A 20,328-nucleotide genomic window follows, 5' to 3' on the forward strand; every position below is an offset into this window, starting at 1 on the left:
GAATGAATGCATGAGCTGTGCTGGGCCATGTGGCTAAAAAGTCTGTGTTGAAGGTCCCATATCTGTGGGATACTTTTGTTGCACATGACCATCTTAAATTCCTTCCGCTCCCAAGAGCTACAGATAGCTCTTAAAAGTGAGAGATCTCATAATGAGATCTCTCCCAGAATTATACTGTGAGTGGAACCAGACCATAATTATTGAAAACTCATGCTGTACTTTGTCCAAATCTATATATATCTATAGGCCTTCAAAGTACTCATTGTTTCATAGCAAACAAATATTGAGCTCTCCCATCTGCCTCGGTAGTTTTTGGCTCAGATTAGGTCAAAAGTGAGACCAGAAGGCTGTCTGGAAAAGTACCCAGTGTTCTGCTAAACAAAGAAACCTCTACCTGCCGAAGAGGGCAGCATGTAACACCAAACCTTGAGTGACTCCTACCATTGCAGAACCACATTTTCCTTTCAGTCTCCCTGCACCAATGCAGCAAGGCACTGTGGATATGATACATTTGATCAAGTTCACAGTTACAGCTTAACAAATCACTCCTGTCATTTGATTATGGTGCTGCAATAAGGGGTTAAAATAGGGGTGTGGGCTGATGTTTAAGAGAAAATTGTATCTTCCTAAACCACAACAGTTTTCACAAGAAGTAAAAAATGTGAATATTGTATAGAAGTGTTTGAATTGTAAGATATAAAGTTCTGAAATTCAGTTTCATTGCTGATATATTCAAGATTAATTCCTCTGTATTTTAAAAATAACTTTTCCCCATTATTATTTGTAGTGATTTCTCTTTAAATATTATTTTATCAGATGGAAGAAGTTATTGAAGACATAATCAATATGGAATCAAATTTTAATGATGAAGGGATAGGTTGTTCTGAAACTCCTTTACTAATGCAAAGAACTGTAAGTATTTTGTTGAATTTCATCTTGCTTTTTATACTAGAAAGCTTCTTTGAGTGGTTCAAGCACATCACAGTTCAGAAGCTAAGGAATAGTATCAGTGGACTGTTCTTTCTCTTCAGCTGATTGCCTTTTTGTCAATAATTATTAAAGAAAAGGGCACCAGTGTGGTGAGACATAGATGTTTTAAATGGTCTGAATAGCACGTGGGGTTCTAGCCCAGCAAAATGCTTGTTGCATAACCCGTTGGAGTTACTGATGTCTGTGCAGTGCTAAAAATAATAAGGATAAAGAGTCTCTGGACCCTAGAAGGCCTTTTAAAGCCTTGCTTAAAGATCCTTCTACCTCAACTAAAAAAAGTCAAAACATCCCCCGGTAATAGTTTCTATGGTACAGTGGTTTCTCCAGTGTCTTATCCTAAAGCAAGGCTCTAGTTCTGGATTTTCATACAGACAAATTGCATTTAATTGAATAATTTCAAGGACAAATAAGAGGACTGTTACTTCTTCACAAGAATTAATGTAACAAACTTCAATTTTATGATGTCTCTTTGTGAATAAATGTGAAAGGACTAACAAAGGCTAGTTATTTTTCCATATATCTTACATATTTGAAGAGGAAGGATGGAGCTTTTCTGGACACAAAACCACATAGAGTGTTATTATTTATGAAAGTAATACATATCAATACTTTTAATTCACTTTACAGAAGGATATATATTGTCCTCTCTACCTTAGCTGATGTCCAGAACTGTTTGTCCTCAGGGCTTTAAACTGTATACCCATAAAGGGAAACTTTGCCCTGATGAAGGCAGGAGCATTTTCAAAGGCTTTGACAATCCACCAAGTTCACAACAAAATACAGTCAGGTGCTTGCTTTTTATCACCCTCTGGAGAAATATATTTTTCTGACTTACAGAACTTCACTGGCTCCAAAAATACCTTAGGAGACAAGATCTCTACTATTCTATATTGTCCACTATACAGTTCAGCATTAATGCCAATTTACATTTCTGTGAACACCTGATATTTGCATGCCAACTACAGAACTAATGCAACTGGACTGATTCACACATATCTCTGTACAGAACATAGCAAAGAAATGGTCCCTGAGGAGTGAATTAATATTTTGGCTCAAATTAATGTGAGGCAGGGGAGGATAATTTCAGGTATGATAGCATGGGATGGTGATGAGAGGCATGAATTCTGAGTTTTGAGTTGAAGTCATACTCCCTCTAAACCTTTTCAAATTGGATGATATTAATCTGTCCTAATTCCAGGTTCATTACCCTTTATCTTCAGCCTTGAAGGACATTTGTCTCTAAAATTTATTAAATATCCTAGTCTCAATGAGGAAGGAAATATGCAATATCTTTTAGACCTTGATAGTATTGTACTTGCAAAGATTTGGGACTCTTGAGGTGCCACTGGGACAGGTAATCGTATTTGGATTTTCATTTGTGCTGAGGAAATCAGCAGGCTGGTAGGTAAGCCAGGGAGTAGCACACATTTCCAAATAGCTCTTTTCAATACTGTGGCAAAATAAAGCCTATCTTCAACAAGGCAGGCAAACTGCATCGGAGTGAGAAAATTGAGCGGTGTCTCTGCTTCTGCTGTCTTCTCTTTTAGCACTGTGCACTTTAAAAATATACAAATGGATTAGGCACACTGAGAGATCTCAGGCATTTAGCTCATGCCACTTGGTTTTATGCCATCTTTCAGGCAACATCCCAAATCTGCCAGCAAAATTTTGGTCACAAGCTGTGCAATAGAGAAAGATAGAGACGCAGGTAGAAAATATTTTTTAATATCCAGTTTTTCATTATCACATTAAACATAATGAAATTTCTTTATCTGAGCCAAACATGTATGTATTACTAGAGTATTGGACTAGGAGGCATGACAAAGAATGAGAGAATATTTAGTTTCCCTGAGATATGCTGGGTTTGTGCTGTATGTCAGTAAGGTCCAATAGTAGCTGCGACATGTGCACAGGGTGCCTTGCTGTGGTGGCTGACATAAGCATGGAATAAGTGAGATTGCATGTGAGACTGAGTTGCCTCTGTATCTGGCTGGTTTTGGCTTTCTCTTTAAAATTCTCCAGCATAATTCCTACGTATTTCTAGAATTCCTTTTTAAACTTTCCTTACTTGGGATTGTCTTGATTTTGCAAACTGAGCAGAGTAATCTCTGAAATTCTGAAATGGACTGACTTGGTTTTCAGAATGTGGTAAAAGGCTTAGGTGCTTTTTCAGTGAAATCTTTTCTTGGAAAAGATAAATTCATGATGCGATTTTCCTGTCTCAGTGTTCTCAATGGCTTACTCAATGGCTGAGTAATCTTCCCACTTGTTATGGTGCAACCTGTTGTGTGTTGCAGTGGTCTAATGTTTACTTTAGTTAAATGCACCCATGTACCATTTTAATGGCATGTTAAATGAAGACATTGAATTCTGTGAGACCACTCATGTGAATAATTGCTCAAAGGCTCATTGTCTGACCCTGAATTAATGAATTACAGTTATGATTTGTAGAATCAGAGAAGTGAAAATAAGAAATTCCTCCATCTCTCATTAAAATAATTACAGCTTCTGAGGAGTGGATTATTTGGCTTGTGTTTGGACACAAATTTATAATTTCATGAAACTGTCTGGTTTTGGGTGATCGCTTAAGAATTGCTTAAACTAGGGATTTTTATGGTGTTTCTATTGTTTTTCAGAGTACCCTAATGGCAGAAGCCTACTTTTTATAACAATCTTTTAGAAGTTCGGTTAAAATGTAAGACTAGGTCCTCCCTACATGGAGAGTCTTGATTGCTCTGAAAGAATTTGTAAACCAAATTATATCTTTGCTCATAAAACATAACTGAAATAAAATCATAACTATTCTTATGAACTATTATTTAATGAGAGCTGTTTGTTCATTATGGAGAAGGTAAGATTTAATAAAAAAAAGACAGCACCAATTTAAAGGAATTTTCCCTTGTTGTAATAATTTACTTTTATGAAATTTTAATTAACAGACAGCAGAGTATTTATTAATTATAAGAAAATATTTTTTTCTCTAAATATCATATTAGGAGAAGCAGGTTTGTTCCTAACTGTATAAGGATCATTAAAAAAATGAGACAAATAATATATTAGTGAGTTTTAGAAGTGAACTAATATCATGTAGGTCAGATATGGTGACTGACATTTGAAAAGTAAATACTTTAAATTTTATCAGAAGTTCATTCTTATTCAAAATCCTTGCAACAATTTTGTAGGGAATTTAAAGTATATTAGTACTTCCAAATGTTCATAACACAGGAAGTGTAGATGTTTAGGTCTGTTAATACAAAGCATATATTACACCATCATTAATAGTTTAGGGCAGGTAGTAAAAAGCTCTGCTCTACACTGCTTTTAATATCAGCAAGGAGAAAAAATGAAGAAACATATTAAAGTAGATGTTGAGAGATTAGTCGCAGTTAAGAAAGAGCTGTTAAAGAATAGGTTCTCTGTGCTTTTCAAGGTGTGATTTAGTGGTGTGTGATCTTATGAATCACTTATTTGTACTAAATGTTGTTTTGTTTTGATAATGTATGTATGCAGCCCTAGGACTCATGAGTAAACCCAGCAATCTAGCAACCACAGTGGAGATCTGTAGGAAAACAGTTAGCAATTTACCAGTACTTTCATTCAGAAATAACGGTTACAGTCCAAATAATCACTGTACAACTGGGATAATGCTCTTTACTTGACATGCAGTCTACTAAAACTTGTGTCAAAAGCATTAGGAGATTGACTGGCTTTGAATAAGAATGAAGTGAGAGGAATTTTATGTTCTGTAATGGCACAGGCCTCTCTTGCACAGACCTGGGTGGGACCAGCAAGAAAAATAATTTATTGTGAATATTTATTGTGAATATTTTCAAGTATTCTAAGTTGTATTTTTTTCTGGTGCACAAGAAAATGTGAACTTTCAGCACTATTTTTGAAGAAGCCTGGGGAGAGAGGCTCTGTAGCAGTTAGATGGCTGGCAATGAGAGCTAAGAAATAGTTGCACAGCAGTGCTTCAGGCAGAACACTACCATGAAATCGGATTTTAAAAAGTCACCAGGAGAGACCCAGCTGCTGGTGTGTTGAATCAGTTCAGCTCCATATTGCTGGAGTAGTCAATACTGAATGACTGAACTAAATGGAGCAGTTCCTTTCAGATTGAAAAAAAATTAAAAGCTACTTCATGGAAAATATTATCATTGAATTTTTTTCCATGTCCAGTACCAAATAAAGCCAAGAAAAAAATGTTTCCATGTTGATGTAGGAAATTATTTACTGTGAGAGTGGGGCTACATTGGAACAGTTTGCCCAGGGAACTTGTAAATGCCCCAACTCCAGCAGTGTTCAAGGCCAGGCTTGATTAAGGCCTTGAACAACTTTGTTTGGTGTCTCTGCCCATGGCAGAAAGGGTTGAGACTAGATGGTCTTTAAGGTCCATACTAATCCATTAACATTCTATGATACTATAATTTATTTGTAATATTTAAGAAATGGTTTCTTTAAGCATCCCCTTGAATGACCTTAGCAGCAAGAATGTTGAGAAAATAAGAATTAAACCAGTACCAGAGAAGGGAAGCCAAAGCACCTGGGCATGCTGGAAGCTGGGGGTTTTGCCAGCTGTGAGTCATGTGGGTTACCAAGTATTCTAAGTTACGGCAAAGGTGGCGAACTCTGTAAAGGCGGTGCCTTACAATGGGTCACCTCTTCAGGGATCTTCTGAGGCTTCACTGCTTCACCTTCATTTCATATATTCATAGTTCAGTATTTTACCAAGATTGGGAGCTGCTGTTAATTTCCAGTCTGCTTGGGAGTCAAGTCAGTGGGATTGCTTTGCTTCTGCCACTCTTGCAGGAAAAGAGCCTGTGGAGAAAATCCTCAGTGGCTGCATGGCTGGCTTGTATTTGTTTTGCTCCTTTGGCATTTGGAAAAAAACCTTGTGTTGTACAGGTACAGAATAGAAGTTAGATCAGGATAGGACAGATAGATATTTTCCTTCTTTAATTTTTATGATTCTATTAACTGCAGCTGGTATAAAGTTCTGATTAAATCAGTTAACTCTGCATTTGATTTTAGGGAGACACTATTAGTAAAAGCATAGTTCATTCTGTCTGCAAAATCTCACTGCTATTACAAGGTCTTTGAGGTCACAGTTTCTCCTCATGACATTAATAATTATTTGTTAAATATTGATGGTGACCATCTGGATGGATTGCAAAAGCTGCTCTCTGTCCCATTCTCAGGAATCATACAGAAGGAAGAAATTCAAGTAGGTATTCTCCAAAGTATTTTATTCAACAAGTGCTCTACTTATTCAGTCATGAAATAAAGCCAGCTTTCCACTAGAGGTGCATATAGCATTGATGATCTAGGCAGCCCCCTACTGCATAATCATGAGTACTTTTTATTTAGTGAATACTGATGTAATTTGGCAACCTTATAAGTTGATAAAATCTGTTAAAGTTCAAAACCATTTTAGAGAAAGGGCCAGAGTAAACATTAACAACCTCATTTTCTCAGGTTGACTAACTTGAAAAGGCTGCATAACATCAATGAAAATGCTTTGTCAATCACATTCTACACTAGATTAGTCTTAAAGTCCAAGGAAGAATCAAAGTTCACCTAAGTATATAAACTTCTGTCAAGCACACTCTGGTATCATTTACAAGCTTAATGAAGAAGCAAAATGAAGGAGAAGAAACAGTCAGTAGCTATTGAGGAAATAATAGACGCCTCAAAAATAAAACTGGTGAGCAAATATTTTCTTTGTCGTCTTTCAATACTATAAAAGTGTTAGGTAGGAAATTGTGTCTTTCAATTGCTTCAGTTGCAAAAAAAGCTAACTATGAAAAGCACAAATTCAGAACTCCTCAGGCCTGTTTGGTGCAGCTGGAAGTATCTTTTGTTATCACTGCCATTTTGAATGTCATATGAATGTCAGATGAAGGTTTGCTTTTGGTATTTCACACAATTTAGTAGTTTAAGGTGGAAATGGGCAGTGTACAGCCCTCTTGCCTCTACAATTTACCTCATGCTGTAGAAAAGGTCTTGGGTCAGGAGAAGAACTGTGATCTACTTTTATATAGCTGCAGCATTCAGGAGCTGTGGAAAATGACCAAAAAGTTCAGTTCTGTCTCTGGCACGCTAACAGACCAATGTTACTAATCCTTCTCTATTTTGCGGATAGAACTCTGGCTAAAGGGAGCCAAAAGACTCAGTCTTCATGCAACTGTAGTAAAGTTTCCATAACTCTGAAACTAAGGAAAAATTTCCTTTTTCCTCTCTGGTTTCCTCTTTCTAAAAGGTAAAGAGACAGAAATGAAGGATTATTCAAAAATATACAGTTGTTTGTATGCAAGTACCTTTTACAAACATAGTCTTTATATCAGACCTTAACAATTTTTTAACAGTAGTAAGAGAAAAGGATAGTTAAAACAGGTTTCTAATTGTCCCAATGTTCATTCCTTATTAATTGCAAGCCCCTGTGCAGCAGGATCTGCCAGAAAATTCCTGCTACTTGTGGCCACCAAGAAGATTTTGTTTTATCCCAAAGGCTCTGCTGCATCTTGTACTGTTCTCTGTATACAGCAATGCAAGACTTGAAGACCTTAGAATGTGGCAGGCCATAGAGAAGATTATATTTAGCTCACTGCTGTCTGCAGCACACAGGTTATGATGCCTACTGGAGAGAAACGGTACAAGTTTCCATCAGCGGCATTTACATAAGTTGAATAAAAGACTTGTGAGCTCAGAGGCAACAACAGTGGCCACTTTGTTCTCCAGGTGCTGTCAAGCTTTTTACTTCAAGACAAAACTAGGCTGTGGAAAAGAAGGATTTGTTGAAGTCCATTTTGATAAATACACTTTGTTAAGTACAACTGATCATCTTAGCACTTCCTTTTCCAACAACCTAGGCCTTCAATGACCTTTAATATATGTGTAAAGTAGTTTATTAAGTAGCTGACTATTTACACTATATTTAAAGTTATATTTATACATATTTATACCTACAGTAAAAATATGCATTTATGAATTTATCTGAAATCAAACACTACAGAAAGGATTTTCAACCAAAATGAAATTCTGCATGGTACACCCATGTGAACACACTAGAACACAGAAACCTTACTGTAATATATTCAGAGACTTAGGTGTTAGATGACAGCTCAGAGAACATAATATAAAGCTTAAAATATATAGAGTATAAAATATAAATAAATAAATCTATCTCAGCCTCAATTTTCCCACTTTTTTTGTGTTTTTCATTGTTTTTAGAGAAAGAATTTAAATGATTTGATATATGCATTTACACGCTGTATCCAACAAAATTGAAGTAAGGTGGAACCAGGAATTAGTGCATTAGCTGGTGTTACTTGTGATAAAATAGTCAAATACGTAACAGATTTAATTGGCATCTTTTGCTTTCAGAACTTGGGGATTAGAGGGTAGTACTCTTATGAATTGATTTCCAGCTGCAAGTTGAATGATGACATTATCACAGCATCACTTAACTTCTGGACTGTGTCTGTTAATTTTGTGGTCAGAAAAGTAAAAAAGAGCTAAAACCATACAGTTAAAAGGCAGTAATTGAAATAGCATATACGTCATGCAAAGGGTTGATTCTCTAGAAAATTCCTTTGCTTGGTCATATTTGATCAGACATTTATCTAGACAATGGACTTCTAAGTATATGATCAGGGCAGAAATGTACTATGACTGGAATATGAAGAGAGTTCATTTTTCTCTGATGAATAATGAACCATCTTGATGATCATTATTGGACGATAAAAAATGAACCAGTTTTCATGCATAATATATAATATCTGATATAATATATCTGAACATTAAGTCCCTGGTTGAGGATTGTGTAATTATAAAACATGTTAAAGATAAATATAGAAGGGGATACAATTTGTTCCGATGAAAACAAATCTGAGAAGGATAGTATTTTCTGCTAGTCTCTTTGCATAATAAAAAGAGAAACTGAAACATTTTTGAATTGTTATTGCTGAAGACCGTTTGTACTCAAATATAAGTATTTTATATTGCAATTGCAAAAGGACCAAGAAAATTTAGCTGTAAATGGGATCTTCCAGATTCCGAGAACAGTCTACTATAACTTCTTTGGCAATTAATAGTGCAAACACATCCTTACAAATAAAAAGGATGACACAGCTTATGTTCAACTTTCTTCAAGCAGTACAGCAATTGAGGAAGAAAGCTGAACCCTAGTCATTCCTGCACAGTACTTGTATTGACAAGAATATGCATCCTGTCTGCAATAAAATTGAGAAGATGAAAAGTCACAATTTATTAAAACACACATTGAAATACAAAAACTCCCCCAGTTTTTGTATTTTTCTTCCCTCTTGTCAAAACCTGCAAACACCCATTATACCAGGTATTGTTATTTAGAAAATGGATTTGTTAATGTGTTAATAGACATTTATTGATCAACTCACAATTTGGCCAAATTCAGTGCACACTTTGAGGTCAATCTGTGAACTTGAGAGATTGAGAGAACATTTTGTTTACCTGTCATAAATAAATTGTAAAGGCATGACAAGCAATCAATTGTGTTTTTTTGTTTGGTACCCCAGTAACACAAACACAAACATTTTGACTTATGTGAAATGAACTGTGGACACAATTCCATATTGAGGTTTTTGTATTTGGGATGCATGTATGGGATAATAATGTAAACATTGTGCAAAATTCCTACTTTTGTGGGTTTTTTTCTTTTAATTAAAATTATTAAGCAAGAAATACATTGAAATAGATGGGTGCTAAATTTTTTTGTGGCTAAGAAGTTGCCTCATTTTACCAAACTGTTCCTTGAAGTGTTGCTATCAATTAAGCTCCTGAAAACATGATTTAAGTGGGATATATTTAGGGGTGGAAAATTACAAAATATTGCATTAATCTTTTGTTTTAGATGCAGTCTGAACAAATACCAATTTTTACCAAGAACCAAAACAAATTTTCTTTTGCAGGTATAGTACTCAGCCTTTCAGGTTAGGCAGCTAAGTCTCTCTCTTCTTGTGACAAGTAAAGCCCCATGTGTTGTGGTTCCCTATGAAGTTTGCCAAGTCTGCAGGTGCAGTACAGGCCATCTGACCACGTGTCAGTGATCCTCAGAACAGTCTGCACGGCACAGCAGCTGCTGTGGAAACATAACACACGGTGTTACTGCAGGAAACAGGCACACTTGGTGGGTTGTTTGTCTGCAGCTATTAACCCTGGAAAAAAGGGTAGCAAAGGAAGTTCCTGCTAGAAGGACTATTCCTGCAACTTGCTTCCTGCTTGCCTCTTTTCATGAGAACTTCTAATCCAGACAGAATGAAGATGTGTGGTAGAGGCAGTCTAGTCCTTCTCTGGGGACACCCTGACTTTTCTAATCATGCTTGGGCTTGTGAGTGCGACTGTGAGGAAGTGAGCCCCTTGGAGAAATGGCAGCTGGGTAACAGGACAGTCTATCCTGTTGTCTGTTTGCAGGTCCCTCAAGGGAAAGCAGGCTAGCTGATGAACTGTTTTGACCTGTCAGGACAGTCCAGATACCTTTGATGAAGACCTCTTGATATCCTGGGGTTTAGCCATTTTAGACAGCTAGAACATGTCAAGTGTCTGCTTTTTAAAGATATACACACCCTCCATAATCCTTGAGTACTGACATCCTTTGGGCGTATGGAGAGCTGTTTCCTACTGGAATTAATCATTTTTAGCTAGTCCTGTATATCCAAGGTTTACTGTTGACAACCTTGTGTATGAACACATTTTAGTGAAATGCAGTACAGGTTATTTAGAAAGTAACTGAACAGAATTCCTTTCAAGCTAAGGAGCAAGGTCAAGAAAGAATAAAGTTTTTCTATTTAAAATAAAAAGATATTAATGAAGTTCACCAATAACCAATCCTTGATCTCCCTTTACTTAATATTTTAATTAGTGAACTTGAAACAAAAAAACACTGATGAAATTTACTGTGGCAGCAAAAACAAAAACATTGCCAGTACAAAAAAGAATGAGGATATCATAGAGGAAGAATTATATGACTGTGATGACAGAATGGTCTAAATGGAAGGAATGTAATAGTACTGAGTGGAAGGTCATTCATTTAAATACTAATAACAGGAATGTCTGCAGTAAGCTGAGAACTCATTAACTGGCGATGACAGAAAAAGATCTGGTTACATTAGTTGTTCGGGGGATAACTATAAGCCATCAAAATGATGGGACTGCATAAAGGAGATAAATATGATCTTAGTATCCATCATGAGACTGATTTCCAAGAGACATGAGGAAATATCCAGTATGGGATTCACTAGACATGAAACCTTTTGAATGCTATAGGCAAAATAAGGTGTCCACCCTTCAGAAAACCCAATTCAAAGCAGAAAAGGTACAGAGAGTCTCTTGTTGGAACATAGTATTGCATGGGAAGTGTGTCTTAAGAATCATGGGCTGTCCAAATTAGCAAAGCAAAGTCTCAAGGGACTGTGTTCACTCCCAGTAGTCACCTGGGAATGTTAAACAATGACAAATGTCTTAAAGGAACATAAAACAAAATAAAAGTTGTCTACAAATGGAAATAAATGATAAGCTTTTTGACAATAATTTGTGATCATTCAACATTTTTAACATAATCCAAATAAAAATATTGGGGATATGAAACCTAATTGATTTTAGACTGAGAATTATTGGCTCATGAACTAGATTATGTAATGATATGAAATTAACTCAATGTCCAGGAAATGCTTTCTAGTCCAGACTGGGCATTACCATTTCCAGCAGAATTCTCAAATTAAGAAAAATCTCGCTTTGGAAAATGGTTGGGCTGTTATTTTCTAGCTGTGCAAGACTGATTGTGATACAATCATGATCCTTACATACTTGAATTTTACTGTAAGGCAAACATCATGCAAAAATTAGCCAAAAGGGAGAAATTCTTAAATAATATGTGATCCTGCAAGGGAACGTTGTTGTGGCATATACCTGTTTAGGGACTACAATGAATAGTCACAGACAACCTGTATTCATACATTTTATTACTGCATTCAGAATCCTTCTCTTGGAAGAAATGGAAATTCTATAAGTAAATCTTCCTTAAAATTACATTATATTTACCAACAGCTATCGTGCTATAAGATTTGGAATACCACATAATTTTCTTTCATGTAATATTTTCATTTATAAAATCCCCCAAACTTGGCATTAGAGACTGCAAATTGTGATCAAAGCTGTCCATTTCTAGTCATCTATGCTGTTAATAAACCCTTAGTATGTGCTGCACAATCCTGCCTGCACAGCAGTTCAGACCCAAGGATTGAATATAGCAATCTTCTCTCGATGAGACCTCCACAGGACTTCCCTTGGACACTGTCAGCAAGCACAAGGTCACAGGCACCTGTGAGGTGTATTCACTCAGGTAGTCCAGCTGAAGTTTGCTTTTATAATTGGTCTAAGCTTCAAAGTTGAGTGTCTTTCAGGACTGAGCCCCATGAATGGAAATTCTCATGTTCCAGTCCTTGCATTGAAGATCCCATGACACTTTATACAAAAGGAAGAATGTTAACCCCAGTGTCCTTGCCAAATGCTAACTTCGTTAATTACAGCCTGCTTTCTTCAATGCTTCTTGCAGTTTTAATTAGAAATTGTATTATTCTCTTCCTGTACTACATTGTCACCGGTTATTCCCAGTTAACCATTTGCTGTGCTAAAGGTTGTTATCTTTTGTCCAAAGCTGGCTGTTATTTCAGAAGTAGGAAAGATGGCGTATTATATTCTGCTATTTTTAATATTTTTGTTCTCATTCCTTATGAGCTGCTTGCATTTAAATTCCTAGATACATATACATAAATATAAATATCATGAATGCAAGGTTTGGAAATTAAGTGACTTACAAGGAGTTCTCAAAACAACACAGGTGTGAACCAATATGACACCTGCAAGATAAATGATTTGCTGGTACCTAGGAATTTTCATACCCAAATGTCTGTGTTTCCACATCTAAATTGAAAACAAGAACATGCTTTTGATATGGTGGAATCAACTGGATTTTAAAATAATTTTGGGATTCATCAAGTTTCACAGTGCTATAGAATTGTAAGATCATCACTATATACATATTGTATAATTCTGCTGTTTTAAGTGATTTGTACCTTTAATAACATTGAGTTGAATTTTTTGTGAAATTATGTGTGTGTGTGTGTGTGTGTGTGTGTATATATATATACTTATCTTGTAATGTAGGCCTGGAAGCTATTTGAAACCTCAGTTTTTTGCAAAAACTTTCGCTGCTTAATGGACACTATAAGAAATAAATTGCATTGCAATGTATGGAGTTTTGGTACACATCCAAACAGCTAAATATATTTTGACTCACAATTTCTATAATATATTGTGCTATATATTTTGATTTTATAATTTGAAAATTAGTTGCTTACAGATGTTTACATTTCTAAAAGAACTTCCTGTATGTTTTCTCATGTTGCATCAAAATCGACCAATTTCTACTATAAGATTTTTCTCAGTGTTCAGTAACATTAGCAAAGAAATTTCTTGGAATTTTCTATGCTTGATAACAATAAAGAGCAAATTCAGATAGACAATTTCAACAAAATACTTTGACACAATTTTTAACTGTATATTATAAAAGTCTCTGGTAATCAGAAAAAAACCAATTAATTTAAACTATGTCTTTCTTATGTGACTTTTAAAGTGTTTATTTGGAAATTTTCACATTAGGAAATGTGCCAGTGAGATTTCCTGAGAAGGTACACTTGGGAAGCCTGCAACATTCACCCCAAACTTTCTTCAGAGTCAAAAATAAGAGACAGAGATCATTCAGTTCATTTGGACACATTCAAGTGTCCCAAACAGGTCACATTGATGACTCTCTATTCCTTCTCCTGATCCTGAATCCTGACATTGAGAATTAATCCTTGCACACTTATTAATAGCAGATTTTTTGTGCTAACTGTGAATGAAGACAGTGTGTCAAATGGAGACCACCAGTGGCCATATCCACAAAGCCACTTATCTGTCGTAGTGGCCATTGCAATATAATTGAGATTTCTGCTAAATTCACAGAAGAAAGACACATAAGAGATAATGCAATTGACACTAAATTTCCATAACATTTCCTGTCACCTGCATCAAGATGATAGGGCTGTAGTTCCTCCATCATCCTTCTGGCCCATGTGGACCTTGTAGATGGTCCACATTTACTCCAGAAACTGTGACCTTGCTAACTGTGACTCACTCAGTCAGAACTTCTGGTAAATGACTCAAGATGGCTCAGTGAGCTCTTCTGCCAGCTCCCTCAGGGCCCTCAGGTGCATCCTGTCTGGCCTCATGAACCTGTGTCTATCTAAGTGGTATAGCAGGTCACTGACCATTTCCCTTGGATTGTGAGCTTTTCATTCTGCTCTGTCTCCCAAGTCAGGTGGCTGGGTACCCAAGGAACAAATAATACTACTCTTAAAGACTGAGGTAAAGAAGGCATTAAGTACTTCAGACCTTTCCTCATCCTTTGTCACTGTATTTTCTCCCACATCCAATACAAACAGGGATTCTCCTTACCCCTATTTTTGTTGTTGATGTGTTTATAGAAACATTTTTAATTGTCTTTTACAGCAGTGGCTAGATTAAGCTCTTATTAGGTTTTGGGCCTTCTAATTTTCTCCCTGCATAACCTCACAACACTGTTGCTGTCCTCTTGAGTTGCCTGACTCTTCTTCCACTGTGGTTTTTTTCCCCCTCCGTTCCAGCCAAAGCTGGAACTTCAGCCAGGCCAGGCTAGTCTCCCTCACTGGCTCATCTTTTCACACATGAAGATGTCTTGATCCTGCTATTTTAGCATTTCCTTCATGGTTCAGCATTTGTGGACTCCTTTCCCCTTCAGGACTGCCTCCCAAGGGAGTCTCTTAACCAATCTCCTAAACAGGCCAAAGTCTAGCCTCTGAAAGTCCAAGTCTTGCTGACCCCTCCACTCACTTCCCCAAGACTAAAAAACTTTATTTTTTCTTGATTGCTGTGCCCAAGGTGGCCTCCAAATGTCACATCTGTACAAGTGCTTGTCTGTTCACAAACAGCAGATCCACTGGTCACCTTCCCTACCTGTTTTGCTCACCAGCTCTGTCAGGAAGTTAGTTAGCTGTCGCACTCTTCAGGGATCTTCTGCACTGTTTCCTCTAGGCTGTTGTATTTCCAGACAACCCCTGGTAAGTTGAAGTCTCCCTCCATAACAAGGGCCAGCGATCGCAAGACTTCTCTCGGCTGCTTATAGAATATTTCAGTTGTCTCTTCATCCTCGCTGGGTGGTCTATAACAAAGTCCAGCTAGGAAAACTGCCTTGCTGGCCTTCCTCCTGATTCTTACCCATAAACATTCAACCTTAGCATCCCCTTAAGCTCTAGACAATCAAAACACTCCCTAAAATACAGAGCTACCCCACTGTCTCTTTTTCCCTGCCCATCCCTTCTGGAATAATGCTTATGTGAATCTTTCTAATTACTGAGATTAGGAGATTTTAGTCATCAGTAGTTGAATAACTTGGGTTTGGACTTAATTTTATCACTTCCTTATGGAGTGGTGATACTGTTTTCCTAATGGCTGGTAAAAATTGTGAAATGACAAGGGGAAGAATGCTAGAGAGCATCTGCATGAAACAAAGGTGTTATGGTACATTTGGCAGAGATGCTCTGCCAAAGAGAATTCCACACATTGGAGGGCTGGACAGTCACTGAATGAAGTTTAACAAAGACAAGTCTTGGATTCTGCACCTGGGATGGGGCAACCCTGCATGTATGGACAAAGTGGGGAATGAGATGGTGGAAAGCATTGCCACAGAAAGGGGCCTGAGGGCTCGGATCGATGGCAAGTTGAACGTGAGTCAGCAGTGCCCTGGCAGCCAGGAGGGCCACCTGTGTCCTGGGGGGCATCAGGAACAGCAACACCAGCCAGGGAAGGGAGGGGATTGTTCAGCAGTCATGAGTAAGGGAATTGCCTTCACCAACAGTGTAATTAAATTCAGCTGAAATATCTACCTGTGCTTTTAAGTTGAATTTACTCATGCTCTTTTGAACCATCACACAATTTTGAACCAAAGTTCAAAAGAGGTGTGCTGGTATTATTTTTTCCTTGCCAGCTAAATTGGCCAGTCATGAACTTTTCTCTTGGATTTAGACATTGTCATTTAAATTAACAGCTTTGTGAATGGACTTTAGAAATTGAACTATCTTTCAAGGAAAAATTTGAATTTATGTCTGAAAATGAGCACTAATCAATTAAGTATCTCATGTTTGTGTCAAGCTGTGGTTTACAAGCCTGGTTTTTTCATTAATGGCATTGATAATCTGCTAGATTGAAGATTGCCACCAGCATCATGCAAATGATTATGTACACAGCTGTGTGAACTATGTAAAGAATGACTGATATGTATTTCTCATTTGTTAGATTATATGAGATTATATTATTTTCAGTGCTTACGATTTCCTAGCATTTCACAAAAACAGTAACCTAAATCATATAACAGCCTTGCCAAAGTCCTCTGGAACCTGGAGGTGTAGCAGTGTAGGAGTCACATTGACTCTCAATTTATGTCATTCTATTTTCTTATCATTTGGATAAACCAAATTCATTTACATGAATGTAGGAAGTAATTAAATAAGATGAGAGCTAATATGAGTTCACTCTTGTAATGTAGTTATCCTATCACTGGAACAAAGAAAACGCAAAGGTAAAACTGTGGTGAATTCTGTAATACTTGTCAGTTTACCCCTTGAATGAAACAAAGGTACATAATGTGAGAATGCTCTTAGCATTCAAATCCTGCATATTAAACATAGCTTGTTCTGAGTAATACTCATCTGAATTCCAAACATTCTTTAAAAAAGTATTTTCATTGAGAGATCAAACATATAAGCAGATTTTCAAAACTGACTTGCTGTTCTGATTTCTAATGGTGTTCAAGAATTTTCACTTTTCAAGTAATAAAGCTCTAGTTTAAAAATGAGTATGTTACTTATGTATGTTCCATAAGAATTCTGACTGCTTCATTTCATAGTATGTAATAGAACTGAGAGAATTTAACTCAAACTAGATTCTCAGATGATCTAATAAAGTTATTAGTCAATTTAACAAAATTATTATTTAAAAATAAAGGTAATTTAAAATTTCAGTTTTAACATAAAATACAGGGAGCACTGCTATGAAACAGCTTCAAATTGAGCAAGTAATTGGTAAAATTGTCTCCATTCAAAGTAACTTGTGATGAAGCTCATAGTCTCTACAAAAAGAGAAATTACAAGAGTCTGAAAAAAGCTGGTTCTCAGCAGAATATGGTTTGTGTCTTGATGACCTGCCTGGAAAATTCAAGGTTGTTTCAAGATCCACAACTGATGGGCAAATCTGTAACAACACATTTCTTGTCTATGAAAAGCAATTTTCTTAAATAACTCCTAATTTCCTTTCATGCTTTACTGTCTCAAGTCAGTGTTTGTATGCACATTATTTTTTCACCAACTTTTTAATCCTGTTTAGGTTTTTGGTGTTCTTCTTTTGTTTACTTTTGGATTTATTTTCTGTTATCTTGGCCATGTGGCCAAACTCAGTTTCTTAATCTTTGAGTGGATTCCAAAAAACCCCCAACTACAATATATAACTAGATCCCTGAATATATTACTAGACCAGCCCTGTATGAAGTACAAATTCAGAGTCTAGAGTTGTGGTTAAAAAATCATACTAGGGAGTATGCTCAAAATCAGCATGGTAAAGTTGACTTACAACCTAATGCATATTTGATGTGCAGACATGGCAACATTGGATTTAGAAAATACAGTTTGGAAGCAACTGAAAAACAGACACTGTGGCTCATATCTTGCCATCACTGTAGATCTGAAGCCCACAAAAATGGCACCTGTAGAAAAATGACAGTGAATTTACTTTCAATTTTAGTTAATATTGGGTAATAGGAAACCTTTCTTTTAGATATAGGTACATGTACTCTTTCTAAAGAAAACCAGACTCATATCCAAAGATATTTGCTCCTTGAATGTATGTGGTTTTTAAAAAATCTTTAAAGTCTTTTACTTATTTTAATTTTTTTTCTTATTCTTCTTTCCTTCCCTACCCCTCAAGCTATCTAGCAGCATTTTGGATATATATAACAGTGACCAGGGAATGGCACCAGCTAATATGGGTCTTACAAATGCTTCTTGTCCAGCTAATCTACCAGTAAAAAGGGAACTTACAGGTAAAAGAACTCTGAGATCTTAGTATATAACTGCATAAGTGATGGTGTGTTTCTTAAAAGTTGAATTTCTCCATGAAAAGGATATCCATAATTAAATTCCTGAAAATTTTCAGTTTGTTATTTCATTTAATGAAAAGAAGATCAAGGAGAAATGTTTTCTTTCTGTTCCTCTCTTTAGGAATTCAGAAACCATGTTTGCCTTCTGTTTTTATGATCTTTGTCCTTCTAAAAAAAACTTGATATTTTAGAAAACAGTATATTCTTCCACATGTTGGCTTCTGACTAACGATATAAATAAATTATCATCCATTAAATTTGTTCCAGGGTAGAACAAATAGTTCTTTTAAAACTTTACAATAATGCTATTCAAGGTAAATCTATATTAGTGGATTAGGAACTTTAAAAGTTATGTTCAATTAAACCAAAGAATGCTAAAAATCATGTACAGTTTATTAATATCACTCAGAGGAAACAGTGAGTATTTTCAATATCTTACAAATCTGATTAACTCTTGAATTATGGTATATAGAAAATCCATATACACCTTAGTGTATTGTAAGTTGTATCCTGATGTAAAATACAGGAAATTGGAGAAAAATATCCCTCCACAGCATTTCTACATTCTTAAATTAAAAAAGTGCCATAAAAATGGTAAGCAACCTGCCAAATTTGCTCAAAATTTAGTACTGGTAGAATAAAAATTTGCCTATGATCTTTTTTAATAATACAAAAAGGAATGCAGTAAAAGGACTGGAAGTCTGGTCTTTGTGACAAGAGGCCATTTTCAAAAGATGAAAGAAGTACTGGAATTGCATCTTAAGGACTATTTTAATAAATGTTATTTCTGTCAGAAGCAGATACAAGAGCAATGGCAAAGGAGAGACAAAAAAAGGATAACCACAATCTCAGTAAGTATATGTTCATCTTCCATCTCATTGAATGGAATGTATGGAGAATGCAAAACCATTACACATTAGCTACCACATCTCTGCTCTCTTCTTGACCAGCATCTCAGCAGGCTTATCAAACTGAACTCAGACTGCAAAAACAACTGACCATAAATCTTTCTTTCTTGAAATTAATTTTGTCTCTGACTTTTGTCTTTCAAAATTCTTTGCATATTGCAATTATTTTATTTACATATAATCTCCTGCTATTATTTTTTTCACAGTAGCACCTTTACTTGATGTTTTCTCTAAGAATTAATTTGCAAAGCAGACAAGAAAGGACACAGGTTATTAGGAAAACAACAGTGAAAATCCAGTCTTCACACCTTATTTACTGAAGCATCAAAGCAAAAGGCTGTGTCTCTTTACGGATGATGGGGTAGGAAAAAAATTTGCATCAGGCAACTTCTAAGTGGTTGCTAAGCTCTTAAAGTTATTGAAATTGTATGTCACCAAAGGAGATCAGTGCAGGACTTTGTGAGACTCACCACTGTTCTGACTCAGCCACACAAGCCCCATAACCCCAGTCATCTGGGATACACTTCTGCTTTCTATATGTATAACAATGCAGATACTTACAGATGTTGTTTTTAGATGTTGGTTTTAGAGGAACAGTTTTAGAACAGAAGAATTATTAGAATGCTTAGAATAATTTATTCTTTTACTTCTATCTTGTTTCTCTGGCTATTTGATTTCCAGTAATCAAAGAGGGATTTATGGCTTTACTGGCATGAAATTACATACCTGAAAGTATACATCCACTGGCACAATCTGATAGCAATCACTGTGGATAATATTCTGCTACTTAAAATTTCCAGAAGGCATCCTTATATCAGTCTGTAATTTTTCTGTGGGTTACAGGTAGATCATGAAGATTTTTAGATGTATTGCTAGCATGTAATCTCTGAAATGCCAAAGGAGCTGCTGTCTGTCTTGTTAGGGCAGAAATGGGGAGTTTTGCTGGACTAAGAAAGGGGATGGGTAGGAGTTATCTGGAGCTACAAGGGGAAAGGGACATTCCTGAACATTCTCATAACAAGGAGTAATAAAGACACCATAAAAAAGTTCATTTTGAAAGACTGTATATTGCATGAAACCATGAAAAGTGATTTTGATTTAAGAAGTGGAACCCCTTCATGCAACAGACAGAGTTTAAAACATCACTTAATGTTTCTTTGGGATTTT

At 36.1% G+C, this 20,328-nt stretch overlaps 1 protein-coding gene across 3 annotated transcripts in view; it reads left to right on the plus strand.

The window, feature by feature from the left end:
* Positions 1-20,328, plus strand: part of TFEC (transcription factor EC) — a 38,378-nt gene that overhangs the window by 1,696 nt on the left and 16,354 nt on the right. The window contains exons 2-4 of one of the 3 annotated variants that reach the window (XM_072921683.1): positions 817-912; positions 18,082-18,196; positions 19,048-19,104. In XM_072921683.1, the coding sequence (XP_072777784.1) occupies positions 817-912; positions 18,082-18,196; positions 19,048-19,104 (268 nt within the window). Of the gene's footprint in view, positions 1-816; positions 913-6,113; positions 6,695-18,081; positions 18,197-19,047; positions 19,105-20,328 lie in introns of those variants that run through there. The other 2 variants (XM_041711318.2, XM_072921696.1) reach the window with 2 other exon arrangements.

Source organism: Taeniopygia guttata, chromosome 1A (assembly GCF_048771995.1).
Source record: "Taeniopygia guttata chromosome 1A, bTaeGut7.mat, whole genome shotgun sequence".
Lineage (NCBI taxonomy): Eukaryota > Metazoa > Chordata > Aves > Passeriformes > Estrildidae > Taeniopygia > Taeniopygia guttata.